The 25,974-nt window shown below is 33.8% G+C and overlaps 3 protein-coding genes across 3 annotated transcripts; 1 reads left to right on the forward strand and 2 right to left on the reverse strand.

Moving 5' to 3' along the window:
- The first annotated feature begins 2,619 nt into the window (after positions 1-2,619).
- Positions 2,620-5,700, forward strand: LOC144557951 (AT-hook motif nuclear-localized protein 10-like). The gene is made up of 5 exons (XM_078306622.1): positions 2,620-3,837; positions 4,089-4,141; positions 4,249-4,380; positions 4,495-4,656; positions 5,239-5,700. The coding sequence occupies exons 1-5, from the start codon at positions 3,309-3,311 to the stop codon at positions 5,467-5,469; spliced, it is 1,107 nt and encodes a 368-aa protein (XP_078162748.1). The 5' UTR covers positions 2,620-3,308; the 3' UTR covers positions 5,470-5,700.
- Positions 5,701-7,203: 1,503 nt separating this feature from the next.
- LOC144557965 (geranylgeranyl transferase type-2 subunit beta 1-like) lies at positions 7,204-10,042 on the reverse strand. The gene is made up of 9 exons (XM_078306641.1): positions 9,889-10,042; positions 9,617-9,770; positions 9,405-9,521; positions 9,221-9,287; positions 8,843-8,991; positions 8,130-8,263; positions 7,941-8,039; positions 7,564-7,639; positions 7,204-7,485 (listed from the first exon to the last, which is right to left on the reverse strand). The coding sequence occupies exons 1-9, from the start codon at positions 9,940-9,942 to the stop codon at positions 7,391-7,393; spliced, it is 945 nt and encodes a 314-aa protein (XP_078162767.1). The 5' UTR covers positions 9,943-10,042; the 3' UTR covers positions 7,204-7,390.
- An 8,643-nt stretch (positions 10,043-18,685) lies between these two features.
- Positions 18,686-20,941, reverse strand: LOC144558339 (tubulin-tyrosine ligase). The gene is made up of 2 exons (XM_078307164.1): positions 20,467-20,941; positions 18,686-19,176 (listed from the first exon to the last, which is right to left on the reverse strand). Exons 1-2 carry the CDS (start codon positions 20,874-20,876, stop codon positions 18,846-18,848), a joined length of 741 nt encoding a protein of 246 aa, XP_078163290.1. The 5' UTR covers positions 20,877-20,941; the 3' UTR covers positions 18,686-18,845.
- Positions 20,942-25,974: the final 5,033 nt, after the last annotated feature.

A 25,974-nucleotide genomic window follows, 5' to 3' on the forward strand; every position in this document is an offset into this window, starting at 1 on the left:
CATTTTAAAAACATTACGAAGAATTGACATTTTATTTTTGAAAGTTTTCATTCTTATCTCAAACACAACTATTATTTACGCATTCTCAAAGAGAGACACAAATATTATCTGTGCATATCAAATGGTTGATTTGGTTACAATACGTATGTACCACCTCTGTGTGGTGCGCACATAGTAATATATATGTACCGAACAAAAAATATATATTTTTTAATTATGGTGACTTTATATATTCTTTTCTTTTTTTAAAATGGCAACTAAAAAAATTCGGTTTTCTAGTTTTTTTTTTTTTTGTTGGAGAAGAATTACAGGACTTTGCAAGAATTGCAGATGAAGACCCCTGTAGATGAGGATGATGTCCCCTACACGTGAAGTACAAGTTAAATAAATATAATAAAGGAATTTTAAACTTTATTCGATTTGCAAGCGAAATCTTGTTCTTTACTCAATTGATAGCACCAAACCTGGCTAGTCTTTCCGAATAGTTACATCCCAGTGCTTGCAATTATCAGACAGCAATCATCATGCTTTGGTTTATATACTTAAGAAATTAAATCAGGCAAGAAAAGAATCAAATGCAACCATTTGTACTGAATTATTAACATAATCATTAAATACTTCTAATCCAAGCAACAAAAATATAAAATATAATGTAGATGCAAATTTAAAATTTAAAATTTATAAATAGTAAAACTTACGTTAGATGATTTTATCTTTCTTTATATGAGTACATAGACTATAGACTGCATTTTAAATATTGTATTTCAATTTTCTAAAATTATTTTGGCAATTATCACTTTTATATATAAAATTAATTTATTATCAGAGAATTTTAACTTGAGTATGCTGCTATTAATTTTTTTTTTGCAAATGTTAGAGCTCAAGCCATCTAACCACTTAATGATCATAAAAAAAAATATTCATCTGAATTTCGAACCTACGACCTTTCATACGGAGAACATTGTTTTTGTCATTATATCAAAGACGGGTTCTCATATTACTATTAAAATTTGAAAGTTGTCGGCTTGTTACATATCATAAAGCGAAAAAATAGCACGTCGGAGTTGGCTTTTCACGAATATCGGTTACGTACCGTGATTCGTGTGTCTAGTGACCACTAGCGTGCCGTGACCAGTCTTTGAAAAAAGAACACGGGACGCACAAGAATCGCTATGGTCATGACATAGAACGGTGACGAAACGCCAGTCAAGATTCGAAACGCACCGTGAGATCTTGATCGGATGGTCGAGATTGAAATAATTTAGAAAAATAAATCGATTGCAGCGTGTGTGTTGGGCGACGTGCAAATGCAGAAAATTGACTGATGCAAACTGTAAAGGTCAAAATTTGCAAGGATAGTTATGCATCTCCGAATGTGATATGTTCATATTTTAACTATATCCAATAATATAGACCCAAATGTCTACGCGATAAAAATATAATCATACACGACTAACGCGACTCGATCACAACACATTGGATGACAACATAACTCACGTACGTGTAACTATTCACGTGCCGTAACCACTCTCACCATTTTGATCACGGCCTGATATTGAAAAAATAACTCGGTACACGAAGTTACCACTCTAGCATGCCACTATATAACTTTGGAGCAATTTTTAGAATTCACATCCTCTCCAATACCTGATAAGGGAATCTTTTACCATTACTAGATCTGAACCGTTCTTTTTAATTCTGCACGAATCTCAAAGCCCAGTAATATTGCCTCCTATTGTAGTCCGAATCTCAAACCCTAAAGTGAGGATAATCTTCTGCAATATCTGAGAGGATACGAATCCCAATTTTTTAAAATTCACATCCTCTCCAATACCTGATAAGGGAATCTTTTATAATTACTAGATTTGAATCGTTATTTCTTAACTTGGCACGAATCTCAAAGCCCAAAAATACTGCCCCCTATTGCGGCCCGAATATCAAATCGGTTGAAATTTAATCTCAAACCGTAAAGTGAGGGTGATCCTCTGCAATACCGGAGAGGATAGGGATTCAATTTTTTGGGGTTCTGTCACTAAATTTATCTCATTTGTTTTGCAACTTCGTAATAGTAGTTTCTAGTTTGCAATGGGTTTATATTTTCGCGTGTCAAAGCTCCTTCGAGAAGAAAAATGATTTGCTTGACATCACCATAATATCTTTTTGTCATCGGTACAAAATAATTTGAAGTGGATATTTAATTTCAGTAGTTAATAAATTTGACTTGTAATCGGGGAAAAGAATAATAAAACATAAGTCCTTTTTCAAAATAACCAATAAATTATACATAAGAAAACAACAGAATGAGCGCCAAGAATAAATCTCTAAGATATGATTATAATAAACGTAAAGGTTTACAAAAGAAAATTACATGCATAAAATAAAAATTAAAAACTATAATTTCATTAAAGCAAATTTGGCGTGCTTTACCAAACAGTGTCTTACACGAGGGATAAATGGAAAACATCGGAGTGGGTGAAAAAGAAAAAAATAATATAACAAAAGGACCTGCAAGAAATATTCAAGGGTCCTACTCCTACACGAGAGAAAAATGAAAAACATGAAAGTGGGTTAAAAAGAGAAAAAATAGAAATATTTAAGGGGCCGGGTTTTTTCCCCAATTTCTATTCTATCTGACTTTCTTTTGCTTGTGAAACTCTACAGAATTAAAAAAGGGCAATTGGGTTTCTCTGTTTCATACGTGAAATACCTTTTTTTTCCCTCACTTTTTTTTGGGTTTTATTTATTTTATAAGAAATTTCCTGTGATTTACTGGATTTTCTGTCGAAATTCGGAAGAGGGGGGGAAAATTGTGCATGATATGTAGAGTGAGAGCTGTAATTTCTCTGGTTTTTTTGCCTCAAAATTGGGTGAATTTTGGGTGCTTTCATCTTATTGATTGCGTTTGTGTAGCAACAAGATAAGGTTTTTAGTTGTACTATTTAGAACTTTTGGACTCCCTTTTCTTTTTCTATTCCTCTATTATGTTTCTGTTTTCCTCTTTTTCTGTTCCAAGTTTTCTCATACCACGAATTCTGTGTTGCTTCTCATAGTTGCATGAGAAATTTAGAGATTTAAGAGCTTAGGTGTTTCCCAACCTCTCACTTGAAGTAGCTTAGGTGCTTTCATCTTACTGTAGTGGATAACTCTGTTAAATGATCCAGAATTTTTCCACTTTTTAGTTTTTTAAAACTTGTTCATATATAGTGCGCGGCTTTATACCGTTGATTCTAGAGCAGAGTTCCAATTCTTTTGGAGGTTAGTGTCTCTCTAAAGCCGAATTATCTTTTCATCACAAGTGAATTTTTCTAATGGAAGTGAGATCTGAGCAAGGGATAGTACCGGGTTCGGGTCGGGAACACTTTACCATGGCCATGCAAAAGAATCCGGCTCAAAGCCAGTCACCTTTACAGAGCATGAGGCTCTCCTATGCACCAGATGGTACTGCCATTTACAAGCCAGTTTTATCCTCATCCCAGATCCCTCCATTCCAACCCAGCACTGGAAGCGGCAGTGCTGCCGCTCCCTCAAGCGGTCCCACGACTGTCCCCTCCAGTGGCGGCGGCAATGGGACCTCTTCACACGGCTTGAGTATCAGCATGGGAGGAGAAGTGGTTAAAAAGAAGCGGGGACGGCCAAGGAAGTACGGGCCTGACGGGGGCATGTCACTTGGATTGGTGCAACAACAGAGCGGGTCGGGTCAGACTGCAGAAGGGTTTTCTTCTCCTATGGCTAGTGGAGCGGGTAAACCCGTTTCTTCAGCTCCACCTGACGGGATGAAAAAGAGGGGTAGGCCTCTGGGGTCTACTAACAAGAAGCAAAAAATTGCCTCCCCCCTTGGTATGCTCTTTGTATGTGTAATATAATACTTTTTGTTGGATTCAGTATTTATTCTACTGTTATAGCTTCGTTAAGTAGTTCTTCATGAGTCTGAGAAATGTAGTTAATTAATGTTTTTTTTACTGATCTAACTTTTAATGTGATAAATATTAATAAATTTGATAACATAGTTACCTTTTATGTAAATATTTTAAGCCTGCTGAATTGAACATTTGAATTTTCTAAATGAAAATGTTATCGCCTACTTTCAGGATCAGCTGGAATCGGATTCACACCACATGTTATTACTGTCAAAGCTGGAGAGGTACTCTTTTCTAATTTCTGAAATTAATGCAATGTCAAATCCACATGACAATATCAATATTTCCATATTCAAATTTTCATTCTGGCTTTGTTTGAATTTTTTGATAGGATGTGTCGTCAAAAATTATGTCCTTTTCTCAGCACGGACCACGAGCAGTCTGTATCCTATCAGCAAATGGTGCCATTTCAAATGTAACACTCAGACAAGCTGCTACCTCTGGTGGAACTGTAACTTATGAGGTCTCTACTCTCTACTTTAATTTTTGCATTTATGTCTGATGTGAGGAAATTATGTTTTGATTTTATCATAGGGAATTCTGATTGATTTGTATGTTTGATTTGTGGAATTTGTAGGGTAGGTTTGAGATATTGTCATTATCGGGATCGTTTCTACTGTCTGAGAGTGGGGGCCAGAGGAGTAGAATGGGGGGTTTGAGTGTCTCATTGGCAGGTCCCGATGGCAGAGTCTTAGGTGGTGGTGTTGCTGGCCTTTTAACAGCCGCTTCCCCTGTCCAGGTCTGTTTTTCTGTCTTTTCTTCTCTTATTTAGCGTAATTTATTTAGTTAAAATGTATGTAAATATTATTAGTGCTACTTGGTATGCATAAAGGTACTATGTGTGCGTGAAGCTTTTTATATTATGCTATAATTTTTGCATGTTGCACTGCATGAGGGTTTCCTTGTATATATACTATTCTTTGTTAGGCTGATAGAGTTTTGTCTTGTACATGGAAAGGAAATCTTTTGGAGCAATCACATACTAACGAAGTGGTCAACAATGAATAAATGTTTCTGATCTGGTCAACTAGATTAATTATTGGGTTGTGGCAGGACTGTTAATGCGTACAGTCAAGTACTTCATACTAGTTTTGTTATGAATTTATAATTGGGGTCAGCATGTTTCAGCACATGCCAGAAGAGTAGAAGACAGTGGACAAATAACTTTTGTTTGTCATTAGCTTGTTGTTAACTTTGTATCAATCTGTTGAGCTGTTGGCACAATGAATTATCTTGTTATTTTATGCTTTCATTATTATTTTGTCTTAAGCAAGATCGAGATTGCTGATAATTAACAATAGGCCTGACATGTGCATAACAGGTTATAATTGGGAGCTTTTTAGCAGATGGAAAGAAAGAGAAGAAAAAACATAGCGCCATCTCAGAGCCTGGATCCATGCCTAATAAGCTTGTGCTGGGTGGGGGGCCAATGGGACCCGCAAGCCCGCCTTCTAGGGCTACTCTCAGCGAATCTTCGGGTGGACCCAATAGCCCGCTTAACCAGAGCAATAATAATAGCCAACCTGCCTTTTCTAGTATGGCCTGGAAATAATTTGAAGTATAAAGAGTAGAATTCAGTGGGTATGTCAACTTAGGTGTAGCAGTAGATATGCAGAGTTGTTTAGTTTGATCTGCTTAATATATTGTGCAAACTAGTGAAAACCTTAAGTAGCTTCATGTGTCTGTAGGTTAATTAATCAATGTTTATTAATTAACCTTGTTGTATGAAGAATATTCTATTTAGCTGATTATAATAAAAAATAAAAATTCTTGTATTTGCTCATTAGAATTTCTCGAGTTTAGTTTGTTGCATAGAAGACTGCAATTAAAAGCGCTCTTATTCTTTATGTATCATTAGTGATGCATATCATTTTGCCAGTTACTATATTCAATTGATCAAGGAGTTATTTTTTTTGAAAACATGACAGAAGCTGTCATGGACTTGTATTAAAACATAGCAAACGAAATATATACAATCCTTAACACAGGGGATCTAGCCCCTCAGCACAGTAGCATGCAGTGAATGCTAAACACCAAATCACAATCCCTTGTTTAGCCTAACAATACTTATGCCAATATCTCATATCATGAATGCTACGGTGAGCAAATTGATCAAGGAGTTAAACTGTTGCCTCAAGGTAAACATTTTGCACCCGTTACTATAATTTTTGAATGTGATTGGACAACTGGCAGAGGAAATGTTATTTCCAAATAAGCGAATCATTGTAGCAAATCTGATTGTTCAAAAGTCAAAACCCAGCAGATGAATAAATGATGAAGCTTTCAAGGATCCCAGCATACCAATGCTTCCTTCCATCTTCCATGGACATCATAATATCAAAGAGAAAATGTTCAGAAGGCCAACCGCATGAAGAGACCAAAAGTCGCCAAGGAAAAATTCCGCAAGTAGCCAATACAATGTTGATAGTGTCGATCTGAGTTGCTTAAAACCAATAGCTAAATGAAAATTATACCAAAATCAATGTGCGGTTAAGAAATCAAGGAAAAGAAAAGGAATTAAGTACGTGCGACTGAAAATTTTCGTGTTCCTGCTGTTAAAGGACAAGCTATTAACGAAAGAAGTTCTACTGCGCAGACAGTTCACTCTGACGGATTCTACTTGCCCCCTTTGCAATTCAGGTGAGTTGGAATCGGCAACACGCCTTTTCTTTCATTGCCAACACAGTCTTACTATTTGGTCCAAAGTTGAGCAACTGGTCAACTTTAGTATACTGGCACGAGGGGGTTCTGTTGAACAGATTTGGCGTAGGTCCTCTCGAATTTTTACAAGAAGTTTAATGCTGAAAAAGAAATGGGAATGTTTGTTTACATCGGTTTGTTGGTCAATCTGGAGGCAAAGGAACTCTTTTCTGTTTGAGGACAGAAAGGATCCAACGGACTGCGTCGTGGATTGGATTGTGAGGCAAGCGACACTCTGGGAGAAATGTTGTTCAACTAGGAGAATTGTGTAATGAGTCTTCCTTGTTTTTTAGTAATCTGGGGGGTTTAGCAGGCTTTATCTTTTCTGGTTAAGATGGTTTGTCAAGGGGCTAGATATTGGATGCGGATTGATTGCTGTGTTGTAATGCCTGTACCCTCTTCCATGATTTGCTAATATAAACTGACCTGGCAGCCACTGCCTGGTTCCTTTTCAAAAAAAAAGTACGTGCGACTGTATCTGCTTAGTTGAAATCATGTGTGAGTGTGACCCTCACCTAATCCAGAGCTTTGTCAGGTTTACACATCTTATCAGATTGCATTGCTAATAGATAAAACAAAAGAAAAAGCATAACTAATGGCTAGACAAATATAATAAAATCAATCTTTTTGCAACACATCTCTCGTGTTAGTTCCAAGACAGAGAAGCATATAAAATATTATGCATCTCACAATTAATTATCCTCCTGCGCTTTATAGTTCAGAAACCTTCCCACCATGCAATATAATTGTACAAGAAGAGAGCAGAGCCCGTTCTACTTCCGAAAGAATATGCGATTAACGACATCAACTGGTAGAGCATAAGCCGGATCGATGGTCTTCAATCCAGGGTATTCCATTAGTGACAGCCCTATTGATCATCTTTAATCAGAAAGTTTGATCTCTTATTCACATGAAAAATAATAACAAAAAGCATATGAGAGAGCACCTGCAACCCCAAAAAAAGTATGAAAGACGTCAACAGCATTATCTGGCCTATCTGAAATTCCACCATTTTCCAAGTCCTGTGATAACATAGTAATAATAAATATTGTAAGTAATTGCTGCTATATAATACAAGGTACAGATTACCATACCGGCAGGTACAGGTGCATGCCAGTATCAGGGCCAACAAGTATGGTAACAAGCTGCAGCACTGTAACAAGTTTTTCTTTTTGGTTGGCTGGCATCCCACGTCAAAGGGTGGAGAAAAAGAATAACTAAATAAAGCCTTACTGCTAATGGTACTGAGACGTTCCAAACTCAAATTCATGTATGATATAGAGCTGAATACAGTACTGATCAGTAAAAAACCATGTCCCAGACCTGGCAGTTCAAAATAAACTTGGAGAGCTTATCTTTGTCGATCCAATGCACCCGGTCAATCATTATCAAGCTGGTCAAAACCCACCAAGAGTAACACACCTATTTATTCCAAAATTCAAATATAATCCATGAAATACAGTAAACCCAACAAGAAAGAGTACCAACAGTGGAAATAAAAGAAATGATTACATCAGTGAGTTTTTCTGGGCGGCCGTTTAAACCACCATCTTTACATTGGCGCTCACAGAGCCACCAACCGAGCAGATCTCTGTCTATGCGATGAAGTGATCCTGTTATTGCAAGAGCACCGACACAGCAAAATACTACAATGCCACCAAGAAATGCAAATTTAAGATAATTAAGACAGGTCTAAATTCAGTTTAAAGAACACCCATGATTTGTAAACTGATATTATCTGCATTTTTAAACACCCATGATTTGTGGCATTTCTGAAAGGCACCATAACTATATCAGCAATAAATTGCAGCCTAAATTCAACACGTCCTGACTTCATATTAAGGTTGAATGAAATAAATCTATTTCTAAATTAAGACTCATCCCCCTCTCTTCCTTATCCCCTCTTATCCTTTGTCTTATTTTCCAAAATGCTAACCAATTTAAGTGTGACATATTTTACAGAGAATAACGTTTAAAAAATAATATTTTTTGTACAAATATAAGGATCAAACTAGTCCAATAACAAATATAAATACTTTAATGTATGGAAAGAGTATTTTGTTAGATTCATTATATACTGTTCCCCATCCCACTCATATTTTGCAAATACCAAAATTCATGGGTGCTATACACAAAAGCAGAAAAAAATAGTGTGTGTTTTCGGCCAAAGATCTTGAATAGTTAAAATAACGAAGAATGGAGAAAAGGCAAAGATGGAAACATACTCTGTCCAGCATGAGACTCTCCACCAGGTATACAGCCGAATCCACCGTCCAAATTTTTGCAACTAACAATAAAATCTACAGCCTTTTCTACATTTATTTTCCTTAGCCGGTGCAGCAAGGATAGACAACATATTGCAACATACGAGAACCTATATAGAGGGAAATATTATTATACAATGTACCTGGTCTCATACAAATAACGACATTTGATACCAGACCTGTACCAGTCTATTACCAGTCAACTTTTTCCTGAAGCTCTAAAATGGTAATTTGGTTTAGCACTCTTACAAATGAACTGAAAGGAGGTATACCGGCTGGTACGGTAATCTTTGGATACAATACAACTAAAAAAAAACAAATAAAAAATCGATAGCCTACCTAGTGTCAATCTCCCCCCACATATCTCCAGAAAATGAGCCATCTTCGTTCTGAAGCCCAGCAACATCTTACTTTGTCTTAAGCAAAACAGGAGCTTGGAATAAAGAATAGGATGCAACTATGTGAACACAACAACCAATTGCGATTCGCCAAATTTCAATATTATTTCACTCAAAAAGGATACAATCTGACACCTTTTCTACATCAAGGGCGTCCAGGCGATCAAAGATGGCCAAAACCTGCACAGCACTTAGCGTATAAAGAATGTGCGGATCATGACCAATATTCCCACCGAATCCACCTAAATTCAACAATTCAACAAAAAAGTTTACACCTTTAATTATGCCAAATTATTAGGCAATTAAGCTGAGAAATTAGAAATTTCAGTTTAGTCACCAGAATCTTTGTCCTGACAGCTCATGATCCAGGTTACAACATCGTCAGGTTTAACAGATCCGATTTTGTGCATGAGGTCAAGAGCAGTGAGGCCCCAGTAGGCACCATTCAATCTCAGATGCTCCATCACCAATGATTCAAAGTCATCTTTCCTCTGTAAGATTTGCAGAAAGCGTTTCAGTTTGACTGCTACTAGATCAAAGAGGGAACAACAAGAGAAGGAATTGAATTTGAAGCATAGAGCTAAGGGTTTAAAGAGCAATTGAGCAAACCTTTTCAATGGAAAGGATGTATTCTGTGTGCTTCTCTACCGCCAGTTCTCCCATTGAATCCAAAAAATGGAAGTAACTCAAACACAATAAAACTCCTACTAGCTAATCTCTCCTAGCGCTCTTACTTTCTCCCTGCAAATTCTTCTTCGCAAGTCTTCACCGAAATAAATCTGCTGTGATTCCAATGGAATAACAGGGTTCTGTTATTCCGATCCCAACCATTCAATTCGTTGAGATTAGTGTATGAAAAGTTTCTTCTTTGAGATTCGCGCATGCAAAATTTGAGATTGGAATAACAGGACCCTGCTATTCCATTGGAATCACAGCAGATTTATTTCCAGTCTTCACACCACAAATCAAAACAAGTAGCGATAACGGATTGGGCCTACGGGTCAAGAAGCTGCATAATTAGTATTATTATATTTTTTTCAATATCCTTCTTATCATCGAACCGAATTGACATAGATCATAGATGCCACCATGAGACTTATGGATCAACGTTATGGGCCTTTTTTGATCCAAGGTGGTTGACTATTTGTTTTAAGCCCTTTCCGACCAAATTAATTTGCTACTAAATTTTTAAGGCTAATTCGGTGATTCCCTTTCTTTACGGGTTGGGGTTTTTGTCCAAAGAGTTTTAGATAAGACTCCAAATTGTCCGATCAGTATTAAAATTACACAGACGATTTAGATTTACGAAACCATTTCAATTTATTAAATTTTAAACTGTTTGCGCAAATTGTAATGCATATTTTGTTATCAAATCTTATATTACCTTCTTTGCCCTAGAATCATTATTCTCCTTTTATTTTGTTAACAAATCTTATATTACCTTCCATTTGTCCTAGAATCATTATTCTCCTTGCAAGTAAGAAAGCAAGTAAAATAAAATTAAAAATCATTAAAAAGAAATTTTGTTGCGGGGATCGATAATGAGGTGCTCCTATATTCTTTGCATAAACATGCTCAAAGCTTCGGAAATCAAGCCAGAGTACCATAAAACAGAAACTGATCAAATTCAACTGGCTTACTCAAACAAAGACTAACAAAAGCTATACTACAAGCTACATATCTGATTATTGAGTTAAAATTGTATGGCTATTTGAGAATCAAATTTTGATCCAGTGGCAAAAACAATAACCTCCGAATAAGAGGTTACAAGTTTCAAACTCGGATGGAGAATTCACAGTGAATATTATAAACAGCTGAATGACTTGATCCTAACCTAATTACTTCAAAGAAAAAAAAATGTATGTTTATTCGTTTTGCATTATTGGGTACTTTAAGAATTATTTTCAATGTTTTTTATGTCTATAGAGTGACGATAATTGAAAATTTGTATGCAACTTTCAGCAACATGTTATACTATGTAGTCAAATTTACTTGTTTTGTTATTTTTATTTGTTGTGTGATTTAAACAAAAATAGTTGTATGATGATATTTGACTAGTAAGCATTGTATAATGCTTGAGTTTAGTAAAAATATAATTGATAAATGAAACAATAATTAACTTGCAACACTAAAGCGATCTGTATGTAGGTATTTGCATGCTATTAATATTTCTTTTCAGGTTGCTAGCTAATGGTTGGTTGTTTTGATCTACAAAACTTTCCTTCTCAAATAATGATTCGAAAATAAAGACATTTTGTTTTTTCATTAAATGTATTAAATATTTTCTTTAAAGTGTATTGTAATTTAAAAATTAAGCTATTTTTTTTAAATAAGGATAAAATAAGTATTAAGAAAAGATACGTTGAATATTACCAATTAGATACTAAAAATAGGAGCATTTTTTTTTTCGGAAACCAAATCTCCTACCCACCTGTGGTAGGTGGTCTGGAAAATTCTGAATATGGTTCATCTATCTATCAATTCATGATATGAATGGTCATGATTGAAGTTTGAAGAGTATGAGTAGTGTCTTCTTAAAATTTAAATACTCTTCGTATTCATTCATGATCTTCTAAATTATGAATGGATGGATAGATGGACCATGTTGATAGGATTTTCCTACTCATAGATGGACAGGAGATTTTTTTCTTGGAAATTAAAATACTCTCCATATTTGAATTAATCATGATCGTTCATTCAAATTATAAATGAATGGATAGATTGACCATGTTACGCAGGATTTGATTTTCAGGTTGGCAGGAGATTTGGTCCCTTTTTTTCGTTGATTTTCAAGGGATGCGAACTGTGGTGTTACATTTGATATTTATACATTTCAATTGAAACGATATCGTCATTCATCAATTATGCAACCAAGAAGAACATTATCAGTTTGAACAGGAATTCGCTTTCCTTTTTCTTTTTTCTCAATTATTGAGGAAATAAGTAAAACTCATCTTGTGTACGTTTCATTAGTAAGGTTGGATCAAGTATTCAAGTCTCTCAACTTAAACATTCATTTAAAAAATATTTGAATTTCGACACGTGACATCTCATATTTTAGAGTTAGATTTTTGAACTATGAGTAAATTATATAGGATCAATTTTATAAAAAAATTATGCAGAAAATGAAAGTCAATTTTATAGTACAATGATATTTTACTCTGAATTATATAAAAAATCATACATAAATACAAAAGATAAATAAATAAAAATAGAAATCAATTCACCTTGTTACCTCTTCTTAAATCCCTTCTTAAATCCGCTCTTATCTCATACAAAGAATTTTGTTTTTACTACTAGATCAGAGACTAATTCTCTCATTTTTTTTGTATGTTGCATAAACTTCTGATTGATGATTAATTCTCTTCTTATATTAAGCACATAGATGTCCTGATCTATCAATGACTGTGATTAAAGGATGAAATTTTACATTGAATATCATCCCGTCAATCAAACAATTTACCTTCTTTTAATTCTATGCATCTTTTTTTATGTTTGTTTATGTGTAGAAGTCTAAAATTATTTAGATACATACTCATCACACATACTTGTCACAAGTTTATTTTGTTGTTATTCAATGATAAACATGATTTTATTTTCTATTTTAGATATAAAGATACAGATGTATATAAATTATAGGGAGAGGTGGATAACTCTTATAATGATAAAAAGAGTCGTAATATGACAACAAAATGTGTAATAATACGACAACAATAAATAATACAATTTATTTTGATAATTTATTTTTCCTTTTTTTTTATTTGTTATGAAACATAACAAAAAAAATGCTATGTATCAGTAAAATAAATTATCCGTTATGCAACATAACAAAAAAAAATGCTATGTATCAATAAAATAAAACCTCATAAGTATGCTATTAAAGAATGAGTTTTACATTTGTACGAGATATGTTGGTTTATTATTTTTATTGGGAATAATTATTTTTTAATTTCATTGATTTTTTTTTAATGAAAATATGTCAATTTTATGAGAATTTTTTTTTCTCTTATAATATATATCCATGTTGCAATGTACGGGCACAATACTAGTATTTACATATGTTCCTTGCATATCTAACGAAGGCTCTGGCTCTCATACAAATAATAAGAAAACAAAACAAAAAAAAAAAACTTAGTACATAAATAAAGCAGAGTAACTGTAAATCCTCTTGGTCATACCGAAGGATTTTTTTTGCTTGTTGCGGTGCTTCATGTCTAAACTCAAGGAGTTCATATTTTAAGAAAAGAAAAGAAAACAACCTTCAAAAAACTTATGAAGGTAAATCTATGTGTGATATATATGTGATATAGGTCTTTTAGCCTTTCTTAAAAAAAGCTATATTGGTGAAACATGAAACTTGTTGATGCGTATGTGCTTAAGATTTCATTGTGTGGAGACCATGGCTCAGCTCTTAGACCAACTCTCCTCAAAGCCTTCAATATTTTGTTCCTGTTTGCATATCCAGTCACCACCACCTTTTGAATGCTTCCTTCTATTTCAACTCTCTCTATTCCTGTACATTAATTTCCAATCACAAATTGTGTTACAATTATATAACCTTTGTTTGAGTTATTAATTGTTTTCAAGGTGGATATCAATTAATTACGAATTTGAGAAATATTGGGCCTCCATTAGGACTACTGGACCGTGTGATTTGTGAAAGCACCAAAAAAGGATGGCAAAAAGAAGAAGAGGAGATTGGTTAATACAAAAGATGTGTAAGGCGTTGAACGATTTACTTTAGGTCATTTCATTGATATCATTGGTTCCAGCCATGTTGGTCTTTGATAAGAATTAAAAAAAATTAATGTTACACATCAAACTTTTGGTACTATGAATTGTGACAACCCCTCTTACGTTTCAGAATTTTAAACTAAAAAAATGTTGGTAAAAAAATTAGAATATTTTGTGTAGAATTAAGAGGTGAAAAAAAATTAATGTATCACCAATTTGATTGCATAAGATAAATTTCAATATGTTAATTTTACATCTTGTAAATTTTGACAGCTCTTATTTTTCAAATTTGAAGCTCAAGCAAAAAAGTTCGAGAAGTTCTTAGAATATATATCTGTATAAATTAAGAGGTCAAACTAATATATCACCAATTTGATTGCATAAGATAATTTTTAACATGACTTTTTTTAAATTTAAAATGAATTCTAAGAATATTGGGTGTAATATTGACATTTTGAGAAAATGTATCATCAATATCTTGTACAAAATGAATTTTAAGAATATTGGGTGTATTATAGAAAGTAATTGTTTGAATTTTACAATACGGATGTGAATGAGTTGTGCTATGATAGGAGATAATTCATCATGATAAATTTAAGATGAAGTCCTCATTACTCATGAATACTAAGTTGCATGCATATGTATCATGTATGTAGTTAGATGACATTATGAGGTTTTTTTTTTTTTTTTTTTGAGATTGAAGACATTATGAGGTTGATATCTTTTACCTTTAACTTTGGAAAGACATTTTCTTAGCCTCTTCTCATGGAGGGCCACCATCTCCACCTTCAACTCAATTGTCTGCAATTACAGAGCAATGAGATTTCATAGTTTTTTTTAGAGAAAAATCTAAAATTAAATCATTAGCATTTGCTGAAACAATAGTCTTCTTAAAAAATATTCTGAGTCCCATCTTGTGTGGAAAAAAAAGAGAATCCTAATTGTATGTTAGAAGAAAAGGATGGTATTAACAAAAAAAAGAAAGAGGAATTAATACTAAGAAGGTAATGATAAGATGCTCAATTTATCAATTATATATAGAAATTCAAAACAATTATTTACAAAAACATCGCCATAAAAGGTTATAGCGTTCTAGCATAGAAGAAGATAAATTAAGAAAGGTAAAATTAACTATTGATCCCTACGCTTTTTAATGATAAAACGTAAAAAGAAAATTAATGACAAAACCATACCTCCATATGTACCTTGATGCTGTGTTGATTTATCTTTGTCTTATTTTTTGGGGATTTGATGCTGTGTTGATTTGCTTGTGGGGAGAGGAACGAAGAGGAAAGCAAGTGACATCAATAGATGAAATGCACAAGCAAGTGCTTATATAGTACCTTGCGAATGTAAAGAGACATTTGGAGCGTGTTACTGTTACTGCCTTAGTTGGCACTGGCACAGGGGTAAAACTGAAAAGAAATGGGGGAAATGTCGGCAACAGATCATCTCAAAATGGTGGAGAACAATAAGAGCGTCCGAACAACTTTATTTGAAACAGATGGCCGAAACTGGTCTAAATCTCTTTGATTGATTTCAATTGTTTCCGTACGACTGGAGAGGAGCCGAACCCAACAAAGCGGGTCAATCAGATTCGATCGGAATTCCGCCAGGTGGGTGCGTGAGATCTTTTCCCTCCTTTGCTTTCCCAAAGAGAGAGCTACGTACCTATCTATATACAGACAAAACAATTGTAATTTGCCTATTCGAGGTCTAGGCGATGCTGTTGAACTCGATTCTGTAGTGCTTGCTGTACATCCTTTTGTAGTGCAGATATCCACAGTACTAGTACATAAGGGTAAGTAACAGTGTCCTTTTTTTTTTTTAAATCTTGATTAGTTGTTGTTGGAGAGCAGAATAAAATACTACAGTAAAATATTGTGCAAAGAGATTCGTATTCATCTCCGTTATATTTTTGGTAAATTTTTAGTATAATTTAATGTTGTTCCATTGTATTTTTGGTACAATTTTTATATAATTATTTCTGTATTTAGTGGCTAAATAATAAAATAATGTTAAAGCTACGGAAAATACAATTATTTTTAATTAATATAACAATATAACAATACAACATAGAAATGATATTTAGTATAAGAAAAAACAATTTAATATTAATAAATGAAAAAATAGAGTTTATGCTTAAAGTATTGATAAGATCTTAGGTTCATCTTGTTCTTCCTTTTTTTTTTTGAAATCTTTACAGAAGCTGTGAAGTTGTGAGCAGAGTTCGAACTCTTAATCTTTAGGTAGCTATAGTCTTAGAATCTTTTTTGCTAGCTAACTGTGCTACCGTCCCATTCTTTTAGCATCCTATATTATCTTATTTTATTTAATGTGTTACATATTTGTCTATTAACTATTAAGAAACATATTAGTAAATAATAGTTTAAATGTTATTTAATATTTTGCTCTACATGGCATAATTTTCAATATGATCATCATAATTCACTACAGTTTTGATCATACTTTACACACTATAAATTGCTAACCGCCATTTAAAATATTGATTGATGATTTGTTAAGTTGATATAGGTGAGATGACTTTTTGCCATAAAAGTTTTTAAAACTACTGATGTTTTCAACAATCAGCATAGTAAGATTGTTGGTGTTAATCGTATTGATGAATACCTAAAAAAATAACATATTACAATTTTATCCACAAAATTTAATACACATGCAACATCAATTTAACATTTTTTATATGGGGAACCATAGACTTAGTGCAGTGGTACAAATTTTGTCTCTCTACGAAGAGGTCGCAAATTCAATTCTCAAAAATAGCATTTAAAAAATGCTGGAGTGTACCGAGACCCTTCAATAAAAAAGGGAACATTCTTATATGGAATTAACATAAAGTGAAACTTACTTGAATTATAAGAATACCATCAATTTAACATAATGCATGTAGGCATAATGAAACTTTTGCTAATGGTTAACATTCTTGTGCACATCAATTTAACATTCCTATACGATGTCTATCATCAGTAACCCGTAACAGGAACTTTAAAACTGAGATGGGTAAAGAAGATCAAAGTCCCAAATAATTAGCATGAAAAGGGATGATAAGGGTTGCGAGGTGGTCTCGTGGGTTGACGAGTCCAAGAGGATCTTTGGTGCATGGAAGTCAGGAATACAGTTAGGAATGTCGGGTGTTTTCAGCAATTGTTTTTATGGTAAATTGTAAAAGAGCAAAAGGGAAAAGGGCAAAAAGAAAAGAAGCAGCAAAAGGAAAAGATAAATCCAGTCCCTGGAAGACGCTCCTGGACCATTTGGCAAGTTTGGTATTTTTTTCTTACACATTCAATTCAACCTAGCTTTGTTTCTTTAACTAGTCCATATATATTATTTCAGCCAAATTAGATTTGGAGATATTTGAGTTATATACTACTCAATTAATTTGCATAAAGCTAGTGATCAAGGTATGCAATATGATTACAAGATGAATAATGATGTTTAGTTATTTTTATTTATTTCAGTTTGATGAGATCATTCGATAAACGTGTTAACTATCCCAATGTCATTACTGTTCATTTTTTAGCCAGAAGTTGTAACAGGAATCGGAGATGAATAAAGGGAAAAAGATTAAAATCCAAATAATTTTTTTCAAAACTTACAGGTACCAAACATAATATCTATAATAATTTTGTGCCATATACGTGCCTTTGGGTAATTCGTTGCTCGACCAAATTGCTCGTAATTCAGTACATGAGCTATTTCAGTTTCAAGAAATAAGCACAGGTATTGCACAATGTATTTTGTAAATTCCTTTTTGAGAAAATTAATTTTTTTATTTGTCCTCAACGGGCGGATTCAGAATTTTAATCAAGAGCATGTACAAAATATTAACAAAAGTATAATTTTTTTCTCTTGATAAATCAGAGCAAAGTACTATATAAGGATCTAAAAAAGTCACGGCATGATACAGTTCCATTAAAGCACATGTGCTTGTTACGTGCTATGACTCGCTTGTCCTGTGTCATAACTACCTTTCAAAAATTTGACACGACAAGGCACATCACGCAAAAGATTTAGTCACAACACGTGTGGTCACATATAATTAGGATCGTTAGATCTTAATCGAATAGTGAATTCTGAATAAACTAATTTAAATTATAAAAAAAAAGTTAAACATGACCAAACCTGACAGGTCATGTTTGGACACATTACGTCATAGCGTGATTAACGTGCTCTGATCATTCACGTGTCATGACCATCCTTCCAAATTTAGTCACAATACGACATGACATGTGATCCAATTCACGGTACATATTCATACTACGATTCTTCTAAGTGGAGTAGCGAATCAGACTTTTTTTTTAATTTTTTTTTATGCGAATTAGTGTTTCTTTTTTATGGTTTAATTCAACATCTTAAAAGCTAACTAATGTATGAGGAAAGATGTTGAGAACAGTTACCAATTCTATTATCGGGCTTTTGTATCACCTCCGAAAGAATTTAACATGAAATACGAATCACATAATAAACCCCATACAGCCATCCTATTATGAGGCCTATGTAGATTATATGGGCCTAATCCAGGCCCATAAATCACATTGAAAATTCCGAGTTTAAAGTGGAATTTAAATAGAAATCCATGTCCTTAGTCTGCTGTTTGTATAATGAGAAAAATTAGGCGCCAGTAACGAACAATTAAGGCACATAAGAACATACTGACACTGAAAAATTTACTATTCAAAATTGCCTCAACATACAATTCGATTCGGTTGATCCTGAAACTCAAGTTCAAAAAAGCCTTACTGGCCTCACTAGCACTACGTTATTAAACCATTTTTTTTTCTTTTCCTACAACTGTTCTACCAACAAGATGCTCAACTGAAGCTAACAATATCTGTACTTGGGAAAAGATCTTTTAAAGGAATCAGAGAAGAGCAATCTGGAGAACCATCATTGCTAGTCTCGTTTTGGTTCCTTTTCTTGAGACCACCTTCGCTCTCAGTGCAGTTGGTGGAAGTGCTTGTGCTGTAGGTGGAGTTGCTGATAAGACTGAAACTGTTACTGTAACCCGATGCAGCCTTGGTAAGGTGATCCAGTGTGCCTTCTCTGTAAACAAAAATGCCTTCTTCATCTACCCCGCAATCACGCATTGGCCGATATGATTTCTCCAGTGCCATATCATGTTTTTTGGTCACTGGCATTGCCCTACAACCAAAGCTGTATCAATAAACTAGGATACATTTGCTAGATGAAACATCTTATGAAAATGACAACATGTAGGCTGTACTTATATATATAGAACAATGCATTAATTGGTTAGCATGACAAGCCTAGTGTCTTTGTAAGCTGCTATCATATATAATAATCAAACTGGTATACAAAGATACCTCACAAAGGTGGAATAATTAAGCTGTACATATACGTATGATAACCAACGCCTTTGTAAGCTGCTAGCATGACAAACAGAAGTCTATAATATCACATCTCCATTGAAAAAATTAACCATGAAGTTGAAAGTTGAGACTCTGAGCATCTCCACTTGGATCTAATTGAAAAATGACAATCATTTCTAGAGAAAGGGGTTGATGGATTTGGAGCTTTTGTGAACTTACAGTAAAATAGTAAGATACTGTTTGGTATTAGATTGTACTTTCTAAAATATAAGTAGAATTATGGGTACTTCGAATTGCAATAAAAACCATTTCTATTCCATCTTTTAAAAGAGCATATTACCTAACGGCTGCCCTGATACCACCAAAATTACCTCTTTGTTTGTCAAGCATAAAATTTTTAATCTCAGTCCATTATTATTCCAATTTGTATGAAGGCTTCTTACCGCATTGATATTTCAAAAAAAGTATGAAAAACAATTCTTTTTTTAAGTAGGATTTAGGAACAAAATATTAGCCTTTATGGTGGTGATGAGGGATAATTCGTTTTCACAAGTCATATAAGCCATAAAATATGACAAATTACAAATGAGCAACTGAGAACTGAATTTTAAAAATAAAATATTGAATGATTCTCGAATAGCATTTGCCCCACCTTTTCCTCTCCTATCCATTTTATTATACCGATGCTTTAAAATATTATGACCAGGACCAGCTTTTATTTAGTATTTTGCTTTTATAAATGGATTAGGAAGACTCTGTTTTTCTTTAGAATAATGTGGGTAAAAGGAAAAAAGAAAGAAAGAAAGTTGCGGAACTTGAGCGACCAAAATGAACACTAAGGGATGCTTGGGCCCAATTTCGTAATTACATACCGGCTAAAAATAAATTTTAATCTAAAAAACTTTGCTTTATTTGAATAAAGGTTAATAGCTCCTAAAGTCCTAACTGCGAAGCATTTCAGGGGCAAAAAGGTAAAACAAAACACGAAATAGTAGGAATCGACGCCAGACGCCAGTACGTCTTTTTCCCTTTTCTGTTTTCTGTCTTTTGCATTGCAGGAAGCACCTGGGCAATGAACTAATAAAAGAGTTAACACCGTTACCTGACGTGGAAGAGGTTAGGGACAAGGTGGGGCCCCAGGTAAAACTCCAGCGAGATCAAGAACGCCTCGTAAGTGAAAAGATGCAATCCATCGAGCCTTCCCCATGGCAACCTCGGCCTCGGTCTCCAGCCCTTCGCCCTACCCTTTCCCGTGCCGTTGCAATACTCGTACTCCCGCCACGTTACCACTGTCGACGAAGCACCATCTCCTTTTATTGGAGGAGTTTGCGACGGCGCGACGGCGCTCCGGACTGGACAAAATCCGGCGGAGGCAAGGATTGGCTCGAGGTCGTCGTGGGTTAGGATTGGGCGGAAGGTGGCGGTGTGCCAAAGAGATAGCTTTTTCGCTACCTCCTCCCAGCTGAACTTCGAATCCTGCGCCGTTGTAGGCGCTTTCTTCGCCATGGACATGATCGCCGCACAAAAGGTTTCTCTATCTCTATTTCTATTTCTTTCTCACTTTTTTTCCTTTCTTCTCCCGTAATCCCGTTTGTTTTTTTGTTTATTTTTGTAACTTCCTTTTTTTCAGTTTTAAGCAGAAAAGAGAACGAGAGGGGTGGGAATTCGTATCCTCTGAGATATCTCAAACTTTGCGTGACTTTGTGGAAAATCCCAACCGTTTAAATACGTTCTACACAAATCTCAAAGCACACATAATACTGACCCCTACATCATCCCCGAATAGGCACCGGACACGTCAGTCACGCAAAAGTTGAGATATCTCAGAGGATACGCACTCGAGGGGTGGGAGGTGAGGTGGACAGGGGGCGTGCATTGTTACCAATTTAGGAGAATGAAACAAAGGACGTCGCACCTTTGCTGCGGGTCACAGACGGTATAATTAGACGTTATAAACTTATAATTAGCGTTTTACACCGTGTGAAATAAATGTCTATGTTTAGCCACACAGATATGTGCAAATAATTATTCAAAGAAGATCCTAAATAAGGATGAAGGTGTTGGTGTAACTAACCTCGAAGAAAGAGCAAATTGGAGAGGCGTCAGAAGTATGCTTCCCTAGTCTGTAATTTGAATTTGCGCAGCCAGGGGCTTTAGCATGAATCTCCCCTTGAATATAAAATGCGTACAAGTACAACTGGAGCTAACATTAAACACAAACCACGTTCACGTATATCTGAATTTTGTTACTAATGTAGTATGTGCAATAATTGTCTGGAAAATGTAGTATTGTAGTAGTACTGATGTGAATTTTGTTACTATATTGTAATGTGCAATACTTGTCTAGAGAACAAAGTAGGTTTGATGTGAATTTTGTTACTAATGCAGTAATGTGCAATACTTGCGAGGAGAACAGAGTAGGTTCCATAGGGATCAGATCTACTTTTAGGTTCAATGAATTTCAAGACCGTCTAATCCACATTAATATCTGTGCTTACGAAAATTGAAGTAGACAAGCATGTATTTTAAAGCAGAACACACGCATCTTAATGCGGATTAGATGGTGATTTAGTCCATCGAACCAAAGTAGATTCGATGGGCATCAAACCTATTCTTTTTCAAGTTGTCAGAATTTATTGTTGGAATTAATTTCAATTATTAACAACATATATGGGCTTATATGTGATATAAATATATATTGAATAATAGACTGTCAAATATCTAATTAGACCCGTTATGAAGTGATCAAATTAAGAATTATTTATCGGGTTCAATATGTGTCACGAGAAGTGGGGCCTTTAATGTGTAGAATACGTATTAATAACTTTATGATTTAGTGATGGTCTAAATTATATAAAGTTTGGCAATAATACAATTATGTCATTGGTCTCTGGAGAACACAATAAATATGGCAATATTCTGTAAATAAGGAAATACTCAATTATAGACAAGTCCTGAATTTAGATCATCTAAGGATCCAATAAGGAAATAGACTACATATCACTTCTTATACATAAGAGTCTTTTCTCGAAGGGGTTTGTTGACATCTCTCTCTATTCTGTCCCCCCCTCTCTCTTTAATGTCTCTCCATCTCTCTCTCTCTAAAAAAGAACATAGATTGATCTCGAGTGATTGAGAAGGGATTTTCGAAAAAAAAAACTTGCGATTCGGGTATCCCTCCTTGTGCTAAACAGAGTGTTGCCACTGCCGCCTCTCTCGCTCTCTCCATTGGACTTGAGAGGGATTACTTAGAAATCTAAAGACTTCCGGTGATCAACGATGATTGTGTCTCTTTGAAAGATCATGGCTATAAACCAAGGTAATTTATAATTTCATATTAGAGGTTCACTAGATGATCACGGTAAATCTAGGGTTTATGTATGCAGTATAGTTTTGCACAAATAAATCCTTCATTTACATGCTCATACACCGGTTCAGCTAATGTGGATTTTCAGAAATAAATCTGTTGTTATTTGAAAGGAATAATAGAAACATGTTATTTCGATTTCAACAGTTGAATTTTGTTAAAATTCATGCATAAAAAGTTCCTTATTGAAATTTGCGTATAGAAAAAATTTGAACGGCTGAGATCGTAAAAAAAACATATTTCTTTTCGATTTCCAATCGTTGAAGATAAAACTGCGCATCAAAATGTTCATGCTTTATATTGTTGGAAGGCTTAGTACATTTGAGCCGATTTTTTTATTTATATCCAAAAATTAAATCAAATTACAAAAACTAACCGAAGTATCGTTGAATTTCGATTTCTACCCAATCCGGTTATCCAACAACCGAACTCAAGAAATATAACCGGTTATTGGATAACCGGAAAGTTATGTTTTTTTTTTTTTTTTTTTTTTAAAGAAAACCCGGTTAATCACTAACCGGAAAGTAAGTTTTTTTTTTTTTTTTTTTTAAAACCAGAAATTTCGAATTTTTTTTATTTTTTATATTAAAATATTAGAAATGTTGATTATATTTCTTTAAAAATAGATGAAATACAATATAATTTGATTTATTAGAAAGACTGCAACAAATAACTCAGATTAATATTTTTCAGGCCGGATTTTTCGCGGCTGTAAGAAAAATTAATATATTTCTTTATGTGCTATTGGAAAAAAATAAAAATGCTTAGATTCTGAGTTATTGATTCCGGTTCAAAAGTCACTTCTAGGTAATCTAGAAAATATTGTGATCCATCTAGTAAATTTAATTAATAAAAAGTTGTTTCTATTTTTGAAAAAAATAAAAACTTTAATTTATTTAATAATTGTTTTTCAAAAAGAATTATCAAAATAGAAACAACTTTTTTATTAATTAAATTTATTAGATGGATCACAATATTTTCTAGATTACCTAGAAGTGACTTTTGAACCGGAATCAATAACTCAGAATCTAAGCATTTTTATTTTTTTCCAATAGCACATAAAGAAATATATTAATTTTTCTTACAGCCGCGAAAAATCCGGCCTGAAAAATATTAATCTGAGTTATTTGTTGCAGTCTTTCTAATAAATCAAATTATATTGTATTTCATCTATTTTTAAAGAAATATAATCAACATTTCTAATATTTTAATATAAAAAATAAAAAAAATTCGAAATTTCTGGTTTTAAAAAAAAAAAAAAAAAAAAACTTACTTTCCGGTTAGTGATTAACCGGGTTTTCTTTAAAAAAAAAAAAAAAAAAAACATAACTTTCCGGTTATCCAATAACCGGTTATATTTCTTGAGTTCGGTTGTTGGATAACCGGACATTTATCCCAAATCCGGTTATTGGATAACCGGATTGGGTAGAAATCGAAATTCAACGATACTTCGGTTAGTTTTTGTAATTTGACTTAATTTTTGGATATAAATAAAAAAATCGGACATTTGAGCCTCTATAAAAAGAGCATTTTACAAAATATCCTTTAAAATTAAAAGTAATATTTTACAAAATATCATTTCCTTTAAGTTCAACAAAAAAAATCATTTTGTTATAAAAAAATCAACAAAATATCTTATAGATCCCATTAACTAGATTTACCCTTCTCTCCCGTTATCTGGTTCCTCCTCATTTCAACATAATTTTTCATACTTTTACAATTTAATTTTAAATTTTTGCTGTAAAATTTTATAATATTCCAAATTTCATAATCAGAAAATTAGCTTTTGTAGAGTATCATTTCTAAAGTATATATTTAAACAAAACACAATTTACATGAATGATGGTTCAATTTTTTTAGCATAAACTATTGAATTTGCATCTCTCAAATTTTGAATATTATTTAATTGCATTATGATTACTGTGTTTATAATTCAATCGACATTATATGATATTTAGAACATATATAGTTCTTGATAGCATTTTTATTTCTAAGCTGTAAATTTCCGTATTTCTAAATTTCGTTTTATTATTATTTAGTTCTATAAAGATACATTTAAAATTAGGTATTTATAATTTCAAATTGTTGAAAATTTAGAGGAAATAATATTGTATAACTTTTTCAAACCCTCATTAAGAAGATCTATCTGGTTAACTAAAAGACTGGACAACTAATGATGCGTTACTGATAAGTGATAACGAAGCAGACAAAGTAAGATTATGACAAATAGTTACCTAGAGATCGGAGAGTTGTTGTTTTAATAGTCTGGTTTTTATGGCACTGGCAGAAGCACTACTAGTTTAATTATAATCACATCCACTCAATTCATATTTTATAGCCTAAACAAATCCCCACGCCGTTGCGCTTCCAAATTACTATAATTTATAATCGCATCCGCTCGATTAATAATAACACAAAAAAACAGTTTAAATTAATAGGTTATAATCAGACCTCCCTCGGTATTCCAACTATTAATGTGCGCTTGGCGTAAAGATGGTGATTTTGGACCAATATGGAAATTCTTCTGAAGGAAAGATGAGGTAAAGAGGCATTGTGCCGAAATGTTTATTCGTGTCCTAAAAAAAATGAAATTCCAAACCAATCCTCGATTTGCAAAATACGAAGAACATCTGTGCGAGCGGTAGATTTTATAGAGTATAGACTAGATTTCAGGACTTCTAGAATAGAGGTCAAATGCTCTTCCTTTTTTTTTTTTTTTGATTAAAGCCGTTGGGCACTCACACCACACACACAATATTCGAATCCGTGTTCTCCCGTAAGAGAACATATGTCTTACCCAACTGCGCTAGGCAGTGTTGGCAGCATTCTTTACAACCGCCTGCATTGCCAGCGCCCAGCCGTAGCCGGTAGAGCTGTTTTCGAAACTTTTGCAAATCAATAGCAGGTAATTTCATTATGTTTTTAGAAATATGAATAAAAATTTCGGACCATTATGCATGCTATTTATGTCATGTTTTATTTGAAGCCCTTAGCCCGCAACTATTTATGTCATCTACCTGTGAGATGGGAAACGAGATCTCCTGTCCCCCTGGCGGTAGGAATTCTGTCCCTAGAGCTACTGTTGGGTGATACTGTGATCACTTTTAAAATTTAAATATTTGATATAGGGCTCACCTCGGATCCACCAACAGTGACTCTAGGGACAGAAATTTCACGCCCCCAGAGATGCAGGAGATTCAATTCCATGAGATGACGTGATTCTAAAAATAATTTATGTCATCT

Source organism: Carex rostrata, chromosome 8 (assembly GCF_964058835.1).
Source record: "Carex rostrata chromosome 8, lpCarRost1.2, whole genome shotgun sequence".
NCBI classification, from domain to species: domain Eukaryota; kingdom Viridiplantae; phylum Streptophyta; class Magnoliopsida; order Poales; family Cyperaceae; genus Carex; species Carex rostrata.

Excerpts from the sequence above, each read along its gene's own strand:
- LOC144557951 (XM_078306622.1), top strand. The coding sequence starts at position 3,309 with ATGGAAGTGAGATCTGAGCAAGGGATAGTACCGGGTTCGGGTCGGGAA. Across the intron at positions 3,838-4,088 it reads AAAAATTGCCTCCCCCCTTG|GATCAGCTGGAATCGGATTC; the intron begins GTATGCTCTTTG and ends GCCTACTTTCAG. Across the intron at positions 4,657-5,238 it reads CAGCCGCTTCCCCTGTCCAG|GTTATAATTGGGAGCTTTTT; the intron begins GTCTGTTTTTCT and ends TGTGCATAACAG.
- LOC144558339 (XM_078307164.1), bottom strand. The coding sequence starts at position 20,876 with ATGTCCATGGCGAAGAAAGCGCCTACAACGGCGCAGGATTCGAAGTTC. Across the intron at positions 19,177-20,466 it reads CCTAACCTCTTCCACGTCAG|GGCAATGCCAGTGACCAAAA; the intron begins GTAACGGTGTTA and ends CTTTGGTTGTAG.
- LOC144557965 (XM_078306641.1), bottom strand. The coding sequence starts at position 9,942 with ATGGGAGAACTGGCGGTAGAGAAGCACACAGAATACATCCTTTCCATT. Across the intron at positions 9,522-9,616 it reads CTGTCAGGACAAAGATTCTG|GTGGATTCGGTGGGAATATT; the intron begins GTGACTAAACTG and ends TGTTGAATTTAG. Across the intron at positions 8,992-9,220 it reads TGGGGGGAGATTGACACTAG|GTTCTCGTATGTTGCAATAT; the intron begins GTAGGCTATCGA and ends CCCTCTATATAG.